The 23,169-nt window shown below is 34.7% G+C and overlaps 1 protein-coding gene across 5 annotated transcripts in view; it reads right to left on the bottom strand.

Moving 5' to 3' along the window:
* The window catches only part of RIC1 (RIC1 homolog, RAB6A GEF complex partner 1), a 45,570-nt gene that overhangs the window by 13,942 nt on the left and 8,459 nt on the right, over positions 1 to 23,169 (bottom strand). For 3 of the 5 annotated variants that reach the window (XM_064402968.1, XM_064402964.1, XM_064402967.1), the window contains exons 2-12: positions 21,426 to 21,533; positions 18,481 to 18,557; positions 8,092 to 8,199; positions 6,862 to 7,004; positions 6,488 to 6,624; positions 5,425 to 5,516; positions 4,271 to 4,359; positions 3,290 to 3,434; positions 2,777 to 2,825; positions 1,493 to 1,645; positions 1,001 to 1,204 (exon numbers count right to left, since the gene is read on the bottom strand). In XM_064402968.1, coding sequence (XP_064259038.1) covers positions 1,001 to 1,204; positions 1,493 to 1,645; positions 2,777 to 2,825; positions 3,290 to 3,434; positions 4,271 to 4,359; positions 5,425 to 5,516; positions 6,488 to 6,624; positions 6,862 to 7,004; positions 8,092 to 8,199; positions 18,481 to 18,557; positions 21,426 to 21,533 — 1,305 coding nt within the window. The remainder of the gene's footprint in view (positions 1 to 1,000; positions 1,205 to 1,492; positions 1,646 to 2,776; positions 2,826 to 3,289; positions 3,435 to 4,270; positions 4,360 to 5,424; positions 5,517 to 6,487; positions 6,625 to 6,861; positions 7,005 to 8,091; positions 8,200 to 18,480; positions 18,558 to 21,425; positions 21,534 to 23,169) is intronic. The other 2 variants (XM_064402966.1, XM_064402965.1) reach the window with 2 other exon arrangements.

The raw sequence follows: 23,169 nt of genomic DNA, 5'->3' as shown, positions 1-23,169 counted from the left end.
TATCCAAAAGCCTTCTTATGAGAGAACTTTACTGGAATATGTCAGATCAAATCCCAATTCTGCATTCTTCATGTCACATGGGATGATACAAACCCAGCTTAGAACTCCATTCTCTGATCTGACACAAGGCAGGTAGGTACTGTTGAGACCCAGCCACTGTCCTTTCATGGGTATGTTGCTCTGCACAGTAATTCTAATTGTTTCAGCTTTACTTTTACCACAGAACAAGGATATCTCCTTCCTACGCCAGTTTTAGAAGACAGAAGAGCTACCTGGCCAGCTAAAGGGAAATTCAAAAGTATCTAGAACATGTCTGATATGCTTAGAGTCAAATACTTTTTAACACTACTGATTCATGTGCTATGTGAAGAACAAAATATTGGGGACCTTTCAGAAATCTCTATTTATAAAGTGTCACCAATTCAAGCATCAAAGAATACACATTAGAATTACAGATTAAAAGATATTTATCTTTTTATTCATATTACAGGGAAAATAGAAGTCCCATTACTACCCTGGAAAAAATTTCCTCTTTGAAAGCCTGATATTGTAAAGTTCTAGTTACATGCTTAAATAGAAGCCATTTTTAATGCTTGAAAATACAGCTGGAGTCTGAAGGCTATGTTCATCAGCTGAATACGTCTTAAAGCATATTGCATAAATAAGAAAACAAACACCTAAATCACTTCTTGCATGTTTCTTATTCTCTCTTTTAAAGCACAGGAAAGTAATTAACTACTCCTTCCTGAAGTCATAAGACCTTTAAGACTGTTTATTGGCTAGGAGGCAAACTCATAGCCTCCTAGGCTGATAGGGGCAATATTGCTTTTCCTTTTGTCAATGAGAAAAATCTGTACCATGGCAAACCCCCAAAGGGGGGTAAAAAGGCAACGATCTCATACCAGAGTGAAAAGGCAGAGAGTGAGGAGATCAGCTGCATATTCTACTCCTACAAACTCTTGCAAGCACAAAGTACATATAGGCAAAAAGGATCAATTACCTGTACAACATGCCAATGCCGGTGTCCTAGTAAAGTGCTTAAACCCTGAGAATCTAAACTGCCATCTGAAAATGGGCCTCTTTCCCTGCTGTGGTTATGTTCAGAGTGTGCCAAAGCATTTCTGGGACTCTGAGTCTGTGCTGCATCTCCACAGTTCAAATATAAGCGATCTTCTCCTTGAAGGAGGACTTGCTCCTGGTTACTCTGTATTAAAACCAAACCAAACCAAAATAAAAGAAAAAAAGCAACTTTGAATTCCACATACAGAAGACAAAGGAAAACACATGATCAATATATTAAGAGATTCTAAGTAAACAATATGACATATTGCATAGCAATATTTTCACAGTATCATTTTAAAGGCTCTATGACAAAAAAGAAAAACAACCCTAATGGCAGAACAGACTTAAAAACTGAGAGAACAACTCAGAGGTCACCTAAAACTGGAAGTATGATCTAAAACAAGGATATATTTATCAACAAAAAACATACCATACAAGGATTAACAGTGAGTGCACTCTTGATGAACTGAAATTGCAGAATACCAAACTGTTGAGCTTCATTATTTGCATTTCTTTCAGGTTTCATGTTTGAAGAAGAATTCCCGTCAATAACCCAGAGATGATACCCTTCTGATCCCCAGGTCTGAAGGTAAAAGAATAACAACAATAAAATCCCCAGCCCAACACTCCATACATATATAACACTACATACATATATATGTTCTCATAAAACAAGAACTACAGAAACTTATTTTAACTGATCTTATGATATACATGAGCCTAGAAAAAAATCCATACATTTTGTTGTTCTAAACCGTATCATTATAGGAATCAAACAGTAAAATTCACAAGGTACTGTAAGAATCTAGCTTGAATTTTTTCCTGTCTTGTGTAAAAAAAAAATTATTAAATGAAGTGTAACTGTGCAAAGACACCCACATAAGTAACGAAGACTGTTTGGTTCACAGCTTAGGGCAACAAACAAAAAGTCCACAGAGCCAGGTATGAAACAATCCTGATTTCCAAAACTACACTGGCTCATCAGATTCAATTATATCAGAATTTCAATTTTTTAAGATTTTTAAGAGGTACATTAAAAAAGTACCATCACTGCATACATGTACCTCCACCTGGGATGCATGCTTAGAGTTGTCAATCTTCATAGCAACTATGTCATGATGAATAAACCAAATTGTTTTAGAAATACTGCACAAAATTCACCATGGTTTGTATGAGGCCTTGTAGAATGTGCTTGAAATTTGTTCTAATTTAAAATTTACTCTAATTTATTCTATTTCTTTATTGATTTTGCAGACTAGCAGGATTGGAATTAATGTTAACTAGTTTGTATTAAAAAAACAGCAGTTAAGTTTCTCTGGAATTTATAATCTGAATAAAGTTACTTTAACTGTCAAAAGCCAGCTAGTAATTTTAGAGAAATAACGGAGTTTACAATTAATGTTGATCTGTGTCTCTCTGCACTGTGAAATATAGCAACAGATAAAAAACCAAAATTAAAAAAAAAGCGGAAGTGTTCATTCATTCTTACTATTAAAAGCAAAGGCAAGAAAACGCATGTCATGCATACTCCATGAAAAATAATTAATCAGCTGTTCTTTTGTTCTTCAATAGAACATTGTAGTAAAGGCATGTTACTATGAAAACTAATTAGGCAAACGCAAGACAGTTTGATTTTTTTGAAAATATGTTATACTAAAAACAATTTAAAACATTAAGAATCATCCTATTACAGTATTTTTACATTAATATTTACCATGGAACGGATTTTTAGAGGGTCCTTTTTGGCACCATCAGATTGATACCTTAAAAACAGAACAGAACAAGTTTGAGTTTGCAAATGACTTCATCAGAATAATAAATTAAATTCCTGTCTTCGTATTTTCATATGGTTCTATACTGAATCTCATCTGAAATGGTACAGCCTCTTTGATTCATAACACTACAAAAAAGGCAATGCAACTGTCATATGTCTAGAACAAATTATCTCAAATACAGGCACTGAGGGAGTTTTAACATTTGCTTGCTCCAGCTTGCTACTAGGACAATTATCTAGACAAAAAGACCATTACAAAATGAAAATAATACATTTTTCGTTATATTATCCTCTCCTAAATATTTGCCAAGACATCTTAATATCTAAGATATCATAAAGGAAAAAGAGATTTTTTAAAAGATAATTCAGTGAATTAATTTCTAATTAGAAGCTTTCAATTATGAAAACAAAGACTTCTAATAAACTCTTTACAATGTCATTAAAAATACTCACGCAAAGTCACCGCCTAAAGTACAGATAAGCTGAGCACCAAAAACACTCCATAAGGACAAACCTCCACATTCCCAGGTCACCATCACAACACAGCTATCAGGTGACCACCTGATTAGTTTAACGGGCCCTGTTTTATTCCAAATATCTGTTTAAAAGTAGACAAAAAAAGTAAGTGAAAACAGTGGAAGTCCTTCAACTGGTTTACTGTAAAAGTATAAACAAAAATATATGGAAGTAAATATCTGATTTTTCAATTAACTGGTGCATTTATCAAACTGACCATCTCAAAATGAATAAGTAGCAAACAAAAAATGGTTTCTTTCCAATGCATGCTTGGTTTCTTAAGAAACTAAGAATACAGGAAAACATGCCAGAAATACACTGCTATAAGACAACCACAGAACCACAATTCTAATAAAATAATTTTTTCAGATGACAGAGGCACTTAAAACAAAAGTAAAACTTATTTATAGATTTGTTTTTTTACCTGAAAGCCATAGACACACATATTTTCAGCTGAGGATGCAATTTACTCACTTAGTATGTTCCTTACTCTCAAGCACAGAATATTATATGAAAAAATACACTGCACTGCAGGAAGGATGCTGCATTACTCAGGATTTTTTCTGCACCCTGTATATCAGTTGCTTCAAATTAATTCACTATCAGTTTGGCAATAACCTCTAATTTCCTGAGGTAATTGAAAATTAATTTCAAGACTAAGAATTAGTTTAAAAACCCCACAAAAACACAAACCATCCACCCAAACCCTCACATAAAAAACACATCCAAAAGTTAATTAAAAAGCAAGCAGCTAAAAGTGCAAAGACACAAGAGTTAATTACTACAAACAGACAGGAGTAAATACTATTCACATCAGTGATTATGCAAACAAATAAACAGAGGTTAACTAGCCAATGATAAAAAAATATAGTATGCCCTAAAAGCAGCTGGCAAATTCTAGCAATAAAAGTAGCTCACCAGGATATTGTTTTGGTGTCAGTTCCAATTTATGAGAAAACTGCATGGCGCCAGTGGTGGTATCTATTGTATAAACCTGCACAGAGCCACTGGAAGACATTACACATGCTTTAGACCACAAACCATTTGGATTTCTTATCAGTTTCAAGATGCTAAGAAAATATACTACTTCTCTCACCAATAAAAAATTTATCTAGAACAGAAATATTGAATCAAGTAATAGTCAAAGAACTTTATGAGACAAATTTCTAAGATGCTTTCCAGAAGGCATCAGAGGACCCAAAACACCAGCCCTAGAATAATCAATGCAGTGAAACAACTTCATCTCTTAAAATATACATGTACATACAATCCATATACATTTTTGGCTTCCAACTGCCAGACTATGCACGAGGGAAGGCAGTATTTACTCAGTGCCAAAGTTTCATCAGGGATGTACTAAGGCATACTGTGACCAGTAAATTACAGTAACTATTCCTGTTTCAGAGGAAACACCAACACACTGTATTGTTTCTACAAACAAGAATACTAGTTCTTAAAAGGACAGATGAAAAACAAACCAGATTTTTTTAAAATGTTCTAAAACAAAACCCAGGTAAAATACAATCAAATAAAATAAAAAGCACTCTAAGGCCAGCTAAAGCAATATTATACAGGGGGGACTTAAAGGAGCAGTATGCAAAATACTACAACTAAAAGCACTTCTGCAACATTCAATTTAGAAATATTCACAGTTACTCCAACAGGCAACATTTTTCTTGACCAAATCATGACTGTACAGAGCATTTTCTCAGTTGAGCACAAAGTGCTGATTCTTGTCCAATATTATTATGACTAACTACTTAAAACTGACTTTAAAATCCTACTTTGAGATTAGCTGGGATTGCAGCACTTTCCAATCCTTGCTACTGGTCCAGCCATCTTTTTTTTTTCCCCAGACCTGAACAGCAAACAAATTTCAACTGCAGTTCAAGCAAACAACCATTTCTTTCCACCTCTCTTTCCTTCCTGACATCACATTAGGCAATCTCCAGGCAGACTGGTTATTTTCATCTTCACAGTTCTTGCAACCCAACTTAGTAAGGAGTAACTACTAATTCAGCTTTATAATGAAACAATCTCCCCCTGCTCTCAACCAGCCTTAAAAAACTTACTTGGCACATCCAAACGCCATTAGCCTGTATTTGTTATTCACGGCCACACAAGTTCCATCAACTACATCTTGTGCCCAAACACCATGGAGCTGCTATAGAGAAAGGAATTCAGAAGTTTTTTTATTAAATAATGCTTTTATTATAACAGTCAGCTTCTATCCATGTCCACCGTATTACGCATTTGTCAGCTGACCTTCATGACCTCAAAATTTCTATTAATGTCAAGATCAATTGACATGGCTCAAACAAATAAACTCCAGTAAATGCAAAACTGGTTTTATTCTTCTTAATATAAATTACAGAAAGCTATCAGTATGTAAGAAAACTGTTTATAAGATCTCTTAATAACAAAATAAGTCATCTTAATAACAAAATAAGTCAATACGTGCAAGGCAAAAAGTCCCTAACACTGCCTAGGGGAAAAAAAATTAAATGGTAGATGAAGAGAGAAAGAAAAACCGCAAAGTTTCCATCTGCAACAGCTGAGATCACAGGTGTTTTAACCGGGTGAAGGAATCTGACATAGATGTATTTTTTTCAGTATTCTGTAATTAAGATACAGATATCTAACAATAAAATGAAATAGTTTTTAGGCTGAATTACAGGTAAGAAAACACTTAACTTGGAAAAGATTCCTGTAAAAGAAATTCTGAAGTATGCTTGTCACTGTGAGAAAGACACAGACTTGATAAGAACCAAGTCCTAGACACAGTACTTATGATACTTAGCCATAGGAGAAACCACTTCCTGTCATCCCACTTGTAACTTCCAACAGGAAATCTGTTGGTCTGACATAATAAGACACAGTCTATGATGACAATTTCAATGAATAAATGCAAGTTAAATCTATTATCAATTATGGCTTCCCAGTGGTACCAACCCTGTACAAATCTAGCTCAAATTATACTACAAAGTACAGTCTTGTTCATGTCATCTCTTGAGCAGATGTTAAATTTTAGTTTCTTTGTAGCTGAACGGAATTTAAAGTAGAAAGCCAACTGAAACGCAGAAAGCAAGGAAAACACATTCATTGCGCATGGTAGAAATGCTAAAGGAAACATACCTCAGCAGTGAATCTACTTGACATTGGTGTAATGAAACCAACTCTGCCATCATTAAAAACAACAGCAAAGCCATCAAGGGTGGCACAGTATTCCATATCTCTGATGTAAACATCTTCAAATCCCAAAAGGGAACCTGCTGAGAATGTATGAGTAATTTAAAAATACGTGAACACAGAAATATTCAAGCTAACAGACATTTAAGATGTTTTCTTATTACCTCAAGGAGAAAAGCTAATTTAAACAGGCTATTTCATTCCCATTTACAAATGGCAAAATTTTCCCATCTCTGCTTAATAACAGAGAGGATATTTTATATTAGATGGTATATCACTTAGAGGTAACTATTGTAAGCAACGGAATCCCTAAAACCTACCTCGAGAAGACTGCAGATCTACAGAAAACGGAACTGTACATAGGTTGATGGCCTTCCTCCCATTGGTCATACCATCCCAGTGAATGAGATGGAGAAATCCATCAGCAGTAGCCACAAGTAGATCTTCTAACATGGACTGCAAACTAATAAAATATATTTGTTAATCCCTAAAAAAACTTCATCTCAAATAAATTTCACAAAGTATCAATTAATGTCATAAACACTGTATTACTGCCTCTTATACCAGCAACTGCATTGTAAAGTTACACGTAAGTTACAAACATGTAACTTACGCTGAAACACACTGACAAAATATGGTATCCACCTCAACTTCTCTCCAGCAAACACTGTTCAGGAACAGGTCTGTATTGTTAAGAGTAATTGCTTAACTTGGATACTAACTGCTGAAGATCTTTTCAATTCTTTTGACTAACCATAAGACATTGCTGCCAACAACCAACTATTCATCTATCCCAGAATATTAACAATACTGCCTAGGCTGTAAATAATGCACAGTACATTTTAATCTGTGGTTGGAACAAACTGATGAAAGAGAAATTAGACTCCTTCTAAATTCTTCCTTAAACATTTCCAAACTCCTGACAACTACTATTCATCTACCTGCATACAAAGCTTTTTCCATTATATACTGCATATCTTCTAACACCCAATTTATCCTGAGGAGCCTCTTCCCAAACTTCACTTTGTTACTTTTCCACCTCCACCAATGCTATGAAGTTTCACCAACTTTTCACACATATTTATTTAGCATATTCAAAATTTCTTTACAGGACAGGAGATCACCACAAAAAAGCAAGAGGTAAAGGAAAAGGACAAATGTGGACTCTCTGTGGGCATCTGGGGAAATGCTGAAATGCTACTTACAGTTTTGCTCTAACAAACCAACACCTCCATGAAATCTCTAATACACACTTGGAACTGAAGGACAAACTCATTTATGGTAATACACAGTAATACCGAGCATACTACATACTTCTATATGCTGAAAATATCAGCATAGCCAAGCACAGAAATAATAAATAATTCTTAAATAGCAATTCACTTTTTCACCCCCTCAGACTTACTAGCTGCCAATACTAATAGTAGTCCTTACTATTAATAAGCCTAAAAACTTACTAGAAGCCTTTTCTTCCATCCAGTTTTCCCTTCACTTTTTAAAAAGTGTTGATACATATGGAAAAATTCTCAAGACCCAATTAATGAGCATACCTTGTGATAGAGGCTTGCAAGTCCAGCACTTTCTTCATTTCTAGATTTAATGAAGGAGCACATTGTTCTTCCTTATAATGTGGGGTTCCCTTCAGATGAGGGCTTCCTCTAAAATACAAGAGAAATATTAGAATTAAAACAGGTTGTCCCTCAAAAGACGCAAGAGTTGCCGACTCACATTCCCGTAGTCTTTTTTCCCCATATATATGTGTATATATATGTATACACACACACACACAACCAGTCACGTGCCACAACCAACACTGAATATCTAGGATGTAATTTTGGTGCTAAAAGTTTAGTCAAGTATGTAGGCAAAATAAGACCATGAAAAGAGAATGAACATTACAATAACTCTGTAGCCTGCCTTAATAGTCCTAACATAATGGATATGTATCAGTGAAAAATCTGATTTAATATATTGTTACTCAACTGTTACTCAATTTTGTAATTAAATATGTTGAATTCTTAAGTATCTCCAATTCAATATTTTTCAAGATACATTACAGATATTACATACTTCAGAATGTTTGTTTCTTCCATTCCTTTTGCCAGATCAGTGTTTATAATATAAATTCAGCATGCATAACACAAGTAGACATCTATCACAGTATTTCAGAGGAATATTTCTCCCTGAAGCAAATTAACTAGTTTTTAACCTAAGACCAACTAAGAAGAGATGACTGAACACTGATTCCTTCCCTTTAAACAGACCATTACAAAATATTAACTTCTAGATGTAGAAAGCATCTCATTTTTATCTTCCTCATTTTAAATTTCACATTCCATTGATTATGTCACAACATCATTCCATATTACTATACATCATTACTATAAAGAGTATTCCTTATTTATCTGGGTTATCAGATGTGCCACGTGCTTTTAAAACTTTTTTTTAAAATGAGAACTGATCTACAGTCATAAGTATTGTAATGTCATCCAGCTCATTTATCTAATGAGCATTATGCTAGTAAGGAAAGGAAACTATGAATACAACAGGCATTGCAGACAAGTTAGAATTTGTAGTAACTTCAATAGTCAGAAACCATAGATAAGTACACAAATTCATGTAATCTTTACCTGTATTTTAACTGACAGAACATTTATTTTAATTTACATCAGGGTAGCAAATATAACTGCCTAAGACACGGCAGAAACCAAAGCAGATGCAGCTTTAGAGAAGTTTGACAGTGCAAGGATACATCAATCTCTCTCCTGTCTTGTTTAACTCAGTAGATATCAAGTTCCTTAATTCATTACCATTTTATAGCAATGCCATATTCATATGTATTATTCTTTGATGAGCACTATACCTTTCCTTATGCAGCAAGAACAAAGGTATATGCCAGCTAAGGTATGACCAAGGTAACCTTTGACAATCTGTATTTAGTAGATGGAAGTAGTATTATTTTTCCAGAACAAAACTATGGTTGCTGTGAAGAATTACATTGAAAAATGAGAAACAATTATGTTAAGGTTAGTTAATCTACAACTTGTATAAATTTAAGTAATTAGAAAGTTGCATTTTGAACAAAAATTAGTTTTAAAAGGCAGCTGTCTTAGGAAAGATCTAGCCCTTCATGTAAGCTGGCTGTCATAGACTGATAGGAATCCCTGAAACAAAAGAGTAATTTCTTTTTTTAATAATACTAGCATGGTAGGGTTGTTGTGGTATTTTTTAAAATGTACAAAACCCCAGGTGTTTGGAGATAGGCTTTGCAACCCACGTGGACACACAGTTCCAGAGAGTATACTCCCAAACTAGATGAAATTACTCTGGTTTATCAACCATCAGTGGTATAACTGAATTGTGCAAGCAAGTGACTAAAACTGAGATGAAGGGGTTAAGTAATGCAGAAATGTTACTGTTAGGTAGGTATAAGACATAACATGACGAAGTACATAACCAAGTGTAAACTCAATGTTTTTGCACAGCACAGACCACAAAGCCAGAATGGTAGCAACATGGTTTAAAAGATATCTTTTGCAGGAGGAAAAATTTCAAGTCTCCACAAAGGCTGGCTTTTTTTCCCTTCAACACCTTTGATAAAAAAACAGCTGGCAAGAATATTTGAATATTTTCAGTTTCACAAGCTAGTTTTAGTCAACTTGTCACCACCTGTGGCACCTTATCTTTTCCACTGGGGCACTATTATTCCTGTCCCAAAAAGGCTTCTTTTATCCACCTTACAAGAGGCCAATCAACACAGAGTTGAGGTACACACCTTGACTGAAACTCCAAAAATGCCACTATTTCAACTCATTCCCTATGATTTTGTCTAATTCATCAATTCAAAAAGAAGCCCCTAGCATGGGTGCAGAGGAGGTGCTACCGAAAGTACACCGTGTTCATATAGTCCACATCTGTATGAGTCAGCCTTACTGGCGGAGTGCCTTTGACCTTTAAACGAAGAATGCACACAGATGACCGAAGCAGGAAAGAATGTTTGGTCTGGGTTGCCACATCAGCATCTGCTATGGCTGCAGCCAAACTTTAAGTAACTCTTGCTCAAGAATTGAGAGGAACACATTCCAGTGTCTGACCAGCTGCATGTCAAATCAAATATATAACCATTGCTATTTGCTTGGCATCTGTTAATGTAACTAAGCCTGTGAATAAATCTCTTAGAACTCTGAACTGAGGAAAATCTGCAACTCAAGAAAACCTGAAACATGGAAAGATTAGGGATGCTGTTTTTAAAAGCCCCACCACACCAAACTTAAAAGCATCCTAAATTCAAGAACAAGGCAGCACCATGCAAAAGCAGAGTCAGACAGACTCTTCAAGTGGTAGGAAGAATTTCCTTAAGTTTGTTATATGAAATGGCAGCAAGTTCAGGGAGGAAACAGGACACCAGCCACTTAATTTTTCTAGGTGCACAGTACTGCATTTATGGCCTCTACTAATTGTACAGCAGTTAAGTCATACAACATGGATGAATTTGTCAGTGCTACCAAAAGCATCTAAGAAATACCTAAGAAGTTAATTATAGCAGAATCTGAAAGCATGTACTTAAGGATTTCTTTATCATTGCAGTTAAGGTATACAACACATATTATATTTAAGTCTGTTCTAAGTATTTTAAAACAATGTCCACTGTTTTCTACTTAGTAATGGATCATTCTAGTTGGGAGACAGAATTAGCATTAAATTCATACTTAAGTTTCCACTGTACTATTTGGGATAATCTTTGTAATATAGTTGGCAGTTATTGTTGGATAATAGCTTTGAGAGCATTTCTGATTTTTTCTGAGTCAAAAAATACAGTACTTAAAAAAATACAGTGATTAATGGCAAACAATGTATTACTTAAAACAAACAAACAAGGCAGTAGTATCCATTCTCACTAGCTAAACCATGCAAGTAATGAGAAGTAATGGAGACATTTCATTGAAAAAAATAAGAAAGACTGCAGACAATTAAAAATTATTTCTAGAACAATTGTTTGCTACAAACAAGGTAAAATATTTTTATACTACTTTTGGGCTATGATCTTCTTAGTTGTTCCTGATAAAATGACTTCTTCAGTAGTACTTGGAGCGGGAGGAAAGGGACAAGAAGATTAAAAATCATGATGCTTCAGCTATTAATGGCAATATTTATATGACAAAACCAGGGCAGTGTTTCTAAAACAATTTACATCAACAAGGCAAGAAGGAAAAAACCTGACAACAGCCATTATTGTTGCATTAGCACAATTACACAATGTTTACTAACCATTTTATAATGGTTCATGTGAACACTTCAGTTAATGTTCACACTGAAAAGCTGAAGACTTCATTTTTTTGTATCTGATTCAAAGAACCTGCATCATCACCTGTGAGATTTGGTTTTCATGCATCTAGCATCTTTTCACTCCTAAACCTGCATCTCTCCACCACACACTACAGGCAGCCACAAGCTGAGGATTAAATACATCTGACTTGATGCAGAGATGTATTTATACAGATTGACAATAGCTGCACCAACAAAATTAAAGCGAGTTTTTGGTAACAACTATAAAGAATAAGTGCTTAGAAAAGTAGTTCTTAGTACGCTTTACTACACAAGTAGGTAGTAGCACATTTCTGCAGTTTGAGAAAAGAAATAGCTAGCTAGCATATTAATCAACTATCCATATAAAAAAGCTAAATGCTTACCTAAATGATTATTTCAGTTGCAAAGATTTCTTGACAACAGTTACAGAACCACAGAATCACTGTGTTGGAAGAGACCTTCAAGATCGAGTCCAACCCATGCCCTAACACCTCAAGTAAACAATGACACTGAGTGCCACATCCAGTCTTTTTTTAAACAAATCCAGGGATGGTGACTCCACCACCTCCCTGGGCAGACCATTTCAGTACTTTACGACTCTTTCTGTAAAAAAACTTTTTCCTGATAATCCAGCCTGTGTTTCCTTTAAATTAAAGAGGTTAAAACCTCTTGAACCACCATCAAGAGTTTGCAAGTGCCATAATGGTTAATAAAAGTTCTTCAGCTAATCTAGTTTTAAAAATACATTTTCCAAACAACGCCAAAATCTTACGGGGAAAACCACAATGGTGAAGTTCAGCAGAAGCTAAATGCCGAGCAAAAATTACCTGGTTAGTTAATTAACTGTACACTTCATTGATTACCCTTGCAGAGTTTGAAGTTCAAAAACTTTGTACATACTAATCTCCAGTCATTGAATCAGGAAGAAATGTCCACTGATGAGGTAATTTATGGCACCTATAAACCATTAGGCTATAGAAAGGGAGATTTTAAAAATGCCAGAAAGATTAAGACATGAATAGAATAACCATGTATATAAGCAACAATACAGCCTTGAAAACCGTCGTGTGAACTAGTTTCTTCATAAATTTATACTGGTTAGATAACAACTAATTTTCAAAGCACTTTCAGAGACTTAATAATTTACACCAGTGAGGTCTCATTCTAAATTTACACAACCTTTTTATCACTCCCCAAATGCAGGCTCCACTTGAGGATATGAAGAAACCTGACTCAAAAGACTCCCCAATTATCACATTTAATTAAAGTTTTTAGATTTTGTCCTTTTTGAAAGGCAAAAACATCCTCAGCACTAAGTCACACATGCCCTTCAAACAAAAAAACTTCAGTTACTCTCCTTGGCAAACCTCTAAAAAGAAACAACAAACAGATCGGTACAGAGAAGCCCCTATTCTGATGGTGTTAGTCACCTCTTTACTGTCAAACATAACAATAGCTATACAAATTCATTTGGAAACTCCTCAAAAAGTTACCACTGTACCTAGCCACAGCTTACAAAGCTGCAAATTTGCTTCTATGCACTGTCACTTTCCTTCAGCAATCACAAGCAGAGATAATTTTTTTTTTAACATGCTACAATCTTACCTGATATACATTATTTTTTATCTTTTGTCTTGTAGGTACTTGAGGAATTGGGTGGTGAAACCAGACCAAACTAATTGAAGCAGGACTTAGTACTTGTGCTCACTGTAGGAAAACATCCCAAAATGTGGGCTAATGGCCAATACTGATCCTCTTCCAAATCTGCTCTGAACTGGAGCAAAGCATCGAAGAGCTGGAATGAAACTGCAGGCTACTCTGACTCAATTTTAAAAAACTAAACACCATACAATTACTGCTTTCTTTCCCCTGTTTTTAGTCTCACAAATTAAGCAAGGTACTGTAAGTTTTTATTAAGCATGAATGATAGTTCACTCCAAGAACAGACTGGCAATTCCTAGCCAAATATCAACAGTGCCAGAAACATTTTCTTTGACAGAAAAACAACATTCCTAAAATATCACAATATTACAAAAAACTACCAATAGACTCCAGCAATAAAAATGAAGAGTTTCCTTTTTTATAAATACATATTCCTATGTTGCACTTACGGCATGAGCACTTGTTTTATCATGTAAGTCTAGTAACAGGTTTTTACATATAATATGCATAATACTGAACAGGTTAATTGACTAACTCTTACCATACCTACATGAGTAGATTTTATATAAATTAAATCTCTAAAGGTAGAAAATAAGTGTTTAAGAAGTATTTCCCAATAAACCTTCTTAAAGAATTTAACATATTCTAAATTTCAAAATGTCCTCAGTTACTAATACAACAAGCTTCAACAGATTTGTGGGCTCCAGACACAAATGTTAATTTTGGATTTTAGTACTTGCATTAAAACACCAGACTTCATAATATAAAGACCATTACAATTGGTTGATATGAAAAGGAGACAATAATGTGAAATGTGCATTTTTAAAGAGGAAATCAATTTTCCTAGGCTTTGATTCTGTCTGGTTTAAAACAAACAATAGCAGGGTGTAAGGGAAGTTCACTCAACCTTACTTTCCAAAATCTCTGTATTTTTTAATACTGAAAGATAAGGAAAAGCAAAGACTGGCATTCAAACAGGATGGCATCTTAGCCTCAATTCACTCTTTAGCTCTTTTCCTAAACATGTGCTGATTAGATTGAGAAAAAAAGAGACTTGGCCCTGAAAATAAATCATGCTACAATCAGATATACTACAAAGCATATTGAGTTATAAACAGCACAAGTATTTTCACTTTTCATACAGTTTTGTTTTGCTTTCCGCATTCAAGCATTTTGTTTAAGTTAGACCAATACAAAAATTTCCAAGTGCAATTACAGTTTACACAACAGCTGTATGCTAAAATAGCTCTGCTAACAAACCAGATACAGGCAAGCTCTTCTGGTCCACCTTGCTCAACAGCTACATATAGTAACAACTCTGCATAAAAGTAACTGTAAATTGGAACATTTTCTCCAGAAACAAACTTCTCCCATACAGACAACTGATGAGTGATTTTGATTTTCAGCAACTCATTTGATCCTTTTCTTCAAATCAAAGCTAAATCATTATCAAGCCAATTTTAAAGCAGTTATTAAAAAAGTACCAATACCACATTAAGTTATTTCAGTTACCAGTGTCCCAATCTTGAAGACTGCAAAAAACTACCGAAGTCAAGAAATTATCTATTATATACCTAGTACCTGCTTTTCTGACTACACACTTTTTCTTTCATTTATGGTAAAATATGCACATTTTGTTTAATCAACAGCTAAGCTGGCAAAAGGATCTAAACACAACCATTCTCAATATATTCACCTGCATGTTAACAAACCTACCTGCAATTTCAACTTCAGAATACTGACTAAACTAGGAAATTTTGCCAGTATTTTGGCGCAGCTGAGGATGTTACTCGTGTGTATTCCCAGTGCACGACCACCTTCCTATATTGACATGCAAGGCTTAAGAATTCTGCTCAAGAAGAAGTTGCATTAAGAGGGGTTTCTCTTTCTCATTGTAGTAATGACATTGAAATTTTGTATTTCTGCCAGAACTGGCCACTATTATTTAAAGAAAGGCTACTAAAGAAGAGGCTTCAATCTGCTTAAAAAAAGTTAGTAGATATGGGCACTTAATAAACATTAAGAATTCGTAATAATTTTAAGAAGCAAAACATGACTGAACATTCATCTCAGTTTTTACTGACTTGTTTCCAATAACTGCCTGTCACTTCACTAATGCAAGGACACCCTCATAGTTTTTGCAAAAGTCATCACCCTCTCTCTCACTTTGCCTAGCATAGGTAAATAATCACACAAGACAGAGCTGGAAGAGTCCTAATTAATATCTCCATGACTGTAAAAATGTTCCAAGCAATTGCTTTACCATGAATCATAAGGTTTATACAAGTACCAGTGAACAGCCACTTCATGTTTTTCAACTTCCCACTGTAGCTACTCAGTGCTACTTCAAAGTCACCATTTTCTAATGTCATCCTTTTATTAAATGCCAACTTGCAAACTAAGCTGCTAGAATCCAGGGAAGGGGACAGGAGGGTTAAAAAAGGGAGATAGGCAGGTTTAGTTTGTCCATCAGGTCAACAACTCGACTTTACTTAAGGCACAGCTGCATGATCACTGCTGCCAACACAGAGGAAGGAGCCAAGAACACACTGTTACAGGGGGAGAAAACAGTAAGATGTCCCCTTTCAAGCATGAGGCAAGCCACATACAAGGCCTTTCACTGATCTGTAATGGCTTCCTAGCGAAGAAAACTAATTTGGTATTGTTCAGCCCAGCAGAAGTGAAATCCAAGAATTTCAATGAAATAATGCCTTTGGAAAATGAACATATGCCAAAAGAAAGATAAAAGTTTCAGCTCTAGCTTTTGGTCTCATTTGTCTGTTTGTTCATTTTAGATTGGAGGTTTTTTGTTTGATTAACCCCCTGCCAAGTATTTGCTCTACAATGTAAATTAGTAAGCCTGACTACAGGCAGTGCACTGTATCTGCACCTGCAAAATAAGTTAATTCCATTTTAATAACTCAAAGAATCTTTTGACATTAATCACAGAAAGCACAATTTGCCCAAAAATGCCTGTGTCCTTCTTTTGATCTATTATAATCAGAACAGTAGTAATTTTATTTAGGTTTTCAAAATTGAAGGCTAAGTATAGACAAGCTAGTAATCCCAATAAATTCAGTAAGATCATTCATCTTCTTAAAGGTAAGCACACACATTAGACTTAGGAGACTGTGAGCAACCTATTATAAACACCCTAGGGACAAACACCTTGTCCTGCTCATCTACAGAATTTGCATTATAGTCCTTTTTGGGCTATACAAATGTATTTTAAAATCATGATTGTTGAACACACAACTAACAATTAAAACATGTATTTTCAGGTAAACAATTCATATCAATTACAAAAGTTTTATAAAGTTTTATGTAAGTTTATAAAAGTTAGTTTCGTTAGTCACCGATGGCTTAATAGGTATTTTCAAGCCTCACTACAAGTGATAGTCTAGGCAAACTTGCCAAAGCTTATTTTTCAACTTTTACTGTGTCTTTTATATATATTTCTGTAAGTTTTCAGATTTTGCCAATTAAAACACCCCCCAAGTTTCCAAAAAGAATAAGGAAAACTCACAACAAACTACTGCTTAGTTTTCTGCATTATGTAATGTCCAGACAAGGCTATACTATCATTTTATTTGGATAAGTTGCAGCAGCAGGTTATCTGCCTCTTCCCCTGATGACAGTAAGCCAGATGTGAAGAGTCAGTTTGAAAACTGCTATTCAGTTCTCCACAGAGACAAGTAAAGTAATACAACTTGTCTACATTAGTCTGAAGTTTATGGAAAAAAGAGAAGTAAATTGCAACAATAAATTCCAGTTAATTCCAGAGCTTTGGAAGTTATTTCAGAGGTCAAAAGATGGGTTATAACTATAACACACAAAAAATTTTCTGGTCAATAAAGGAAAATTCACTTTTAAATAATTTACTACCTGCTAAGTAATTTCTTCCTACACATATTTGTGAAAGAAGACAGATTTTTAATTTAAATACTTTTGAAAAAGCCCTTTATTTTCTTTTAATGTTCATGGTTTAACAGTTACACTGAAAAGAAGTCAAAATATCTTCCTCTTACATGACATCTTAGGTTATCCAATACTCTTCAGAGATGACTACAAGAAGAGATCCATGATTCAACTTTAACTCTTTTTATGAATGTAAAAAAAAAAAAATAAACTGACTAGTATTATCATAATGATGAAGATATATAGAGGGATATATTAAAAAAAAAAAAAAAGAAAAAGTTTCTAGCCAATTAGAAATTGAGAGTGTGCTATTACGTGCATGGACAAATTCAAACCAACCCATGACTACAGATTCTGCTTATCAAAACACACAGACACGTACACATCTACTCCTCAAAGTTTTAATTTGCCTTAGGCATTTCCCAATTTTGTAAAATCCAAAATCAGCTATGTCAACCACAAATACATGCAAAATACAATCACATTTTAAACACATAAGATGTATTCTGTCATTCACAATGAGGAAAATAAGACAAAACTGACAACATAACACCCTGCACCAGAAATACCTGTACATTCTTACTAAAAAGTATCCATTTGCTTTCAAAAATACTGGGATTTTATTCCCCATTTCTTTAACAAATATCTCTAAGTTATGAAAACATCGGAGCAGGAACTATTTTTGAATTGTACCTTAACAGTTCCTAAGACATGTGATTTTTTTTCAACTGAGTTATTCAAAAGGCATCATTAAATCTTGTCGCAGATCATGAACACAACAGACTACCTCAAATTACAAAATTAGACTTTACCTGCTATTAAGGATTTTGAGAGCTTGTAAGAAGGACCTAAGGAATCACACCAGCACACAGCAATCTACGGAACTCAGCTTCTCCCCTACACTGACTCTAACTTATAGGAATGACGGTTCATATACTCATCAACTGTTAAAACACACTCTGTAAGGAAGTATCTTTTGTCATAAAAACTGCTTAGAACTTGTGTAGTAATATTTTTTCACACTGTGAGGATGCAAAGTTTAAAATACTTACTTGGGATATATTGGCTCATAAAGATACTTGTCTCTTGCTGATGGGATTTCAAAAAATAAGATGTATCCATTTGCAGTCTGAAAGAGAAATACTGATATGATACATATCTAGTCTCAGCCTGAGCAAAATCTGTTAGTCTCATGTGATTTTTATGTATGTCTCATATACTGAACTCAAATATACATTCATTCAGACATTTAAAATACTGTGCGTTTATATTAATTCCAGGTAAAATCCATACCCACCCTTAAAGTCAAGTGAATAGATTAGGCACCAGATCGAAAAATGGCAAAACAATCCTGTTTATGCACCAGTCCATCAGAAATTTTCCTCTAACTCATAGAAACTTATAAAACCTGACAACTATTTCAGATATTTAGAACCTGGGCACATAATTCCTATCAACTGCATGAATTAATGTAGAAAACTAAGTAGAAGGTGGGAAGTACCTGAATAAACTCTCCAGGTGTTTGAACACGTACAGACACTACTGAATGTAAAGAGTTTAGGCACTGACTCTCAGTCATCCAGGTAGTTTCCAAAAATCCTCACATCACTATTCTTTAGCTACCACAACACCTGCAATAATTCAATCCCAAGCCATGTTCTGTCATTCTGGAAGAATGACTTCATACTATATACAGGGAATAAATACAAATCAATTAGTTAACATGATGTTTCAGTCATACCTAGAAGCTGCTGGCATAAGCATGAAACAAGTAGATGACCAACAATGCTATGTGTTCAAAGAAGTGCTATTTGTTTACAGTATGAATTTATTTTCCAGGCAAATGGGTAAATGCATTTTGGTTAAATAGCATTTCCATCAAATTATTTTAATATGGGCTGGGCATGTATCCAAAGCACTGGAGACAAAAAGCACTGAAATTAATGGTTTCACATTTCTTTGCAAGATTGGTTTCCTTTCCTTTGAATAAAGCAACACTCTGTTAGCTTAGTGTATCATTTCATAGATGCCACGGCTTTTCTCAGTCTAACATTTCGCTTGAGAAAATTTGTGTTTTGGTTTCAAATTCCAAGAAACACTATTATTCTCATTCAAAGCAAGTATCTTTTTCAAGCAAAAATAAAATCTGAACCATACCGGTGAGCTTGAGACAGGTGACAATAAATTGAAGCTTTTCTGTGTGCTGTAATATCATGTTCAGGTATTATCTGGTAAAGAAACCTGTTCACTTCTAACATCTTTACAGGTTCTTTCCATTACATCATTAAATATTTAACCCCTAAGTTACCTTATCCTGGAAAGAAGAGTAAAACAATACTGTGAAGTACCTTTATACTGATATTAAGGTACAAAGGACCTTACTGAACACTATTCAAAGCACAAAGTTGCTATTGTTGCAGGTTCATTTCTAAATAGAACCTCAAATTCCATGAAGAGGGGGTTGAAATGCAGAAGCATTCAAGCACAGACTTCTGGCAAATTGATCATACTCATTTACAGAGGTTTCATTGCTTTAAAAATGTCTGAGTGAAAATTACTAAATACGTAACCATCACTGTCATCCATTCCCTGATCATTCTAAACTTTGACAGTCAGAAGTATAAACCCTGAGAATCTTGCCAGGGATTCCATAATATGGTTTCTTGTATGCTACCATGTTTAATAAAGCTCTGTCTTAGCTATGGGGAATGCACACTGAAGAACAGTCTGTATTCTGACACCGTCTGCCAAAAAGAGCACTGTACATTTAGTGGCAGAAAAACTTCTAAGTTCAGACTGAAGTGGCAGAAACTAAAGCTAATCTGACTATCAGCTAAACCACAAGGTCTCTTGAGCAAATGGATCACAACATCTCAGAAAAAAAAACCACAATATGTAAAGTAATTAAATATAAACATTAAAATTTCCTCTGAACAATTACATAAAGGTTTAATTAAAATGTATTTGGATACAAATGCTGCAATATAAAATTGAAGAATTCTTTTTGATCCATAGCAAAAATTACAGAAATTTTCTGACTTTATTGATAATTATTAGTACTCACTGAGAATATAATCTGGCACTAATAGAAATACTTCATTGATTTAATCAGATGCTTCTAGGAATTTTAACATTTCAGACTAACTACTTACTTGCATTATGCAAAAGAAAACCGGACCATAGGAAGCTTAGCTGATTTATGATTATCATGATATTGCTAGAGACATGACCTACTCCATAAATCATCTGGTGTTTTCCACTAAGATAACAATACCTAACTTAAGACCTGGTCCTTATGTTAAGACCTGACCCATAGACACCAAGAGGACACCATATTGCAAGTCTTACAAACTGGACTCCCACCTTTCTTGTGTTCACATTGCACCTCAGACTTTAAATACTGCTGCTGAAATAGTCCTAAATGCTGTGAACACAGCACCAGCTATGAAACAAGACTTTATTTCCATGTGAGACAAGATCTCATCTCTAAGATTCTGAACAGAAGAGTTCATGTATCACTTACCACTGCCCTCATTTGTGTTCTCAGTGACTTGCAATATTTTTTGACCACCAAAAGCCAGTAATAAGGCCACAGTTTCATCTCTCAAGACTCACCTTTAAACCCTATTTATCAAGTCAAACATGATTATGTTACCTAAGTCCACAACTATTTATTTCATTCACATAACTTTACACTACTGTATTATTTGTTACCAGATTACTGAAGTAATAAGATGTTGTATCACCCCCTGCCAATACATCTAACTGTTGTTTTAAGACAAAGAACCACAGTTCAATCTCACAGGGAAAAATTAATGAACACTATCAAAGAAAGCTTCTATCATCTAAAAAGTCCTTGGTACCATTATATATTTTCACAAGACAAGTATCAATTAAATGTATTTACGATCTGCAAGTTTCTATAAGCACAGAAATTGATAACAAAAATTCTGTTTGCAATAGTTTAACCAGAATAAGAAGGAAAAAGTCTACTTACTGAAACAGCTATCATTGCGCTGTCAGGCCGCCATTCTGCTTGTTTATAAGGTCCAAACTGAGAAGCTGCTTTTGAAAGTTCCTTGTAGCTTACGATTAATACACTTGGCTGGAGGAAGAAAATATAAATAATTACATCTCATATCTAGAAGGAATGGAATGTTTTATATGTTGTGCTGTATCTGTAAAGAACTATGTCTCCTTAACAGCAACAACATGCTTCCCTTGAAGGAGGTTAAAAAATTAGTATGTATTTGACGATCCATTAGAAAACGGTGCTTTTAAAGAAAGTTCACAAAGAACTGTTGCCCCACTGTCATTCCTAATCTCACTGTTTGAAACCCAGGACATTTGAATGAAATACTTAATTGCACAGTAAGGAGTCATTACAGAAAACAGAAATAGTTTCAATTTAGACAAAGGATGACAGATGAACAGACCCACCTCAAAGAGGCTCCTATAATGAGAAGGACTCTCAAACAAATTTGGATGGAATATTTTATAGAATATTTGGTACAGACAATTTGCTTAGTTTCTAGTAAATGGGCAGGCCGTTGTATTAAAGACAATGATAATCAGGAAATTTGTTTTCTAGAACAGGTTGTCAGAACCTGCTGAAAATCCACATCTACAGTTAGCTGGAAGGATTTTGCAAGTAATGAGGTGCCCCCATTAGCACCTTTCCTCCTGGGAAGGGAGAAAAGCTTTGGGGTGATGAAGACCAGACAAAGCTACCACAGGCACTAAGCCTTCATTCTGTTTCACGAATGCAGTCAAGAGCTGCAACAAAAAACCTAATGCAAAGTTGCCCTTCCTTGCTCTAGTGCTTAGAAACATTCATTCTCCTTAAATATATTACACAATCATTTCTATTTTCTATTTTCTTGCTTTTGAATCAATAATAGTTTTCAGCTTAGATGGGTATTTCTCATTCCATTATCCTCCAAAACTGCAAGTTAAATTAACCAGGACATACTTTTTGTTTTGTCGAAGAAGTTACCCCTCATCTTCATACCATATGCTGTCCTAACTTTATCAGTTTGAGCTGTCATTCAGATTTGGAGCATCGAATATTGCACCAGAAAAAGCACACTGAAAGGGAACCAAGAGGGTACAGAGTAACCACTCATTTCACCGAAATTAACCAAGATACCACTAGGCAAAGCTCCCCACTACAACCACAGGTGACAGAGGTTTAGTACTGTTCTTTGCTTACTTGACGGACCAGAAGAAGTAGTACAATAAATATAAAACCATTAATTCTACCCACAAATCTTGTGAGTGTCCATCACTCCAGAATTTGGTAATCCTACTTAGAATTCCATCCTATTTGGAATCACTTCCTTTCAGGAAAAAAGTAGAGTTGCAAACAAGCTAATTTTAAAGTATGACTGTTAATTTTAAAGAGTATAAAAAAACACAGCACTGAAATGTTGTCCTCATGCATATAGACAACAAGCTGAATTAGTACCACATGGGCAGCCTCAGCCTCGGTAAATTCACAGTATAACTGGGTGTGCTGCTAACAGCATTATTCTTTAAATTTCACACCCACACAGAACTGAATTATCAAAAATAAACACTTATGAAGTATAACAAGCACACTAATCTTTACCTTAAGAACTATTTGTACCAGCATTTTCAATTTGTGTGGCTTCTTTTGCATTAAATTATCTAACACTAAATAGATAACTAATATTCTTACTAGCAGTTCTAGCTGATTGTTCCCAATGAACAACACGGGC

This window comes from Passer domesticus, chromosome Z (assembly GCF_036417665.1).
Source record: "Passer domesticus isolate bPasDom1 chromosome Z, bPasDom1.hap1, whole genome shotgun sequence".
Lineage (NCBI taxonomy): Eukaryota > Metazoa > Chordata > Aves > Passeriformes > Passeridae > Passer > Passer domesticus.
This window is presented reverse-complemented; position numbering and strand designations above follow the sequence as displayed.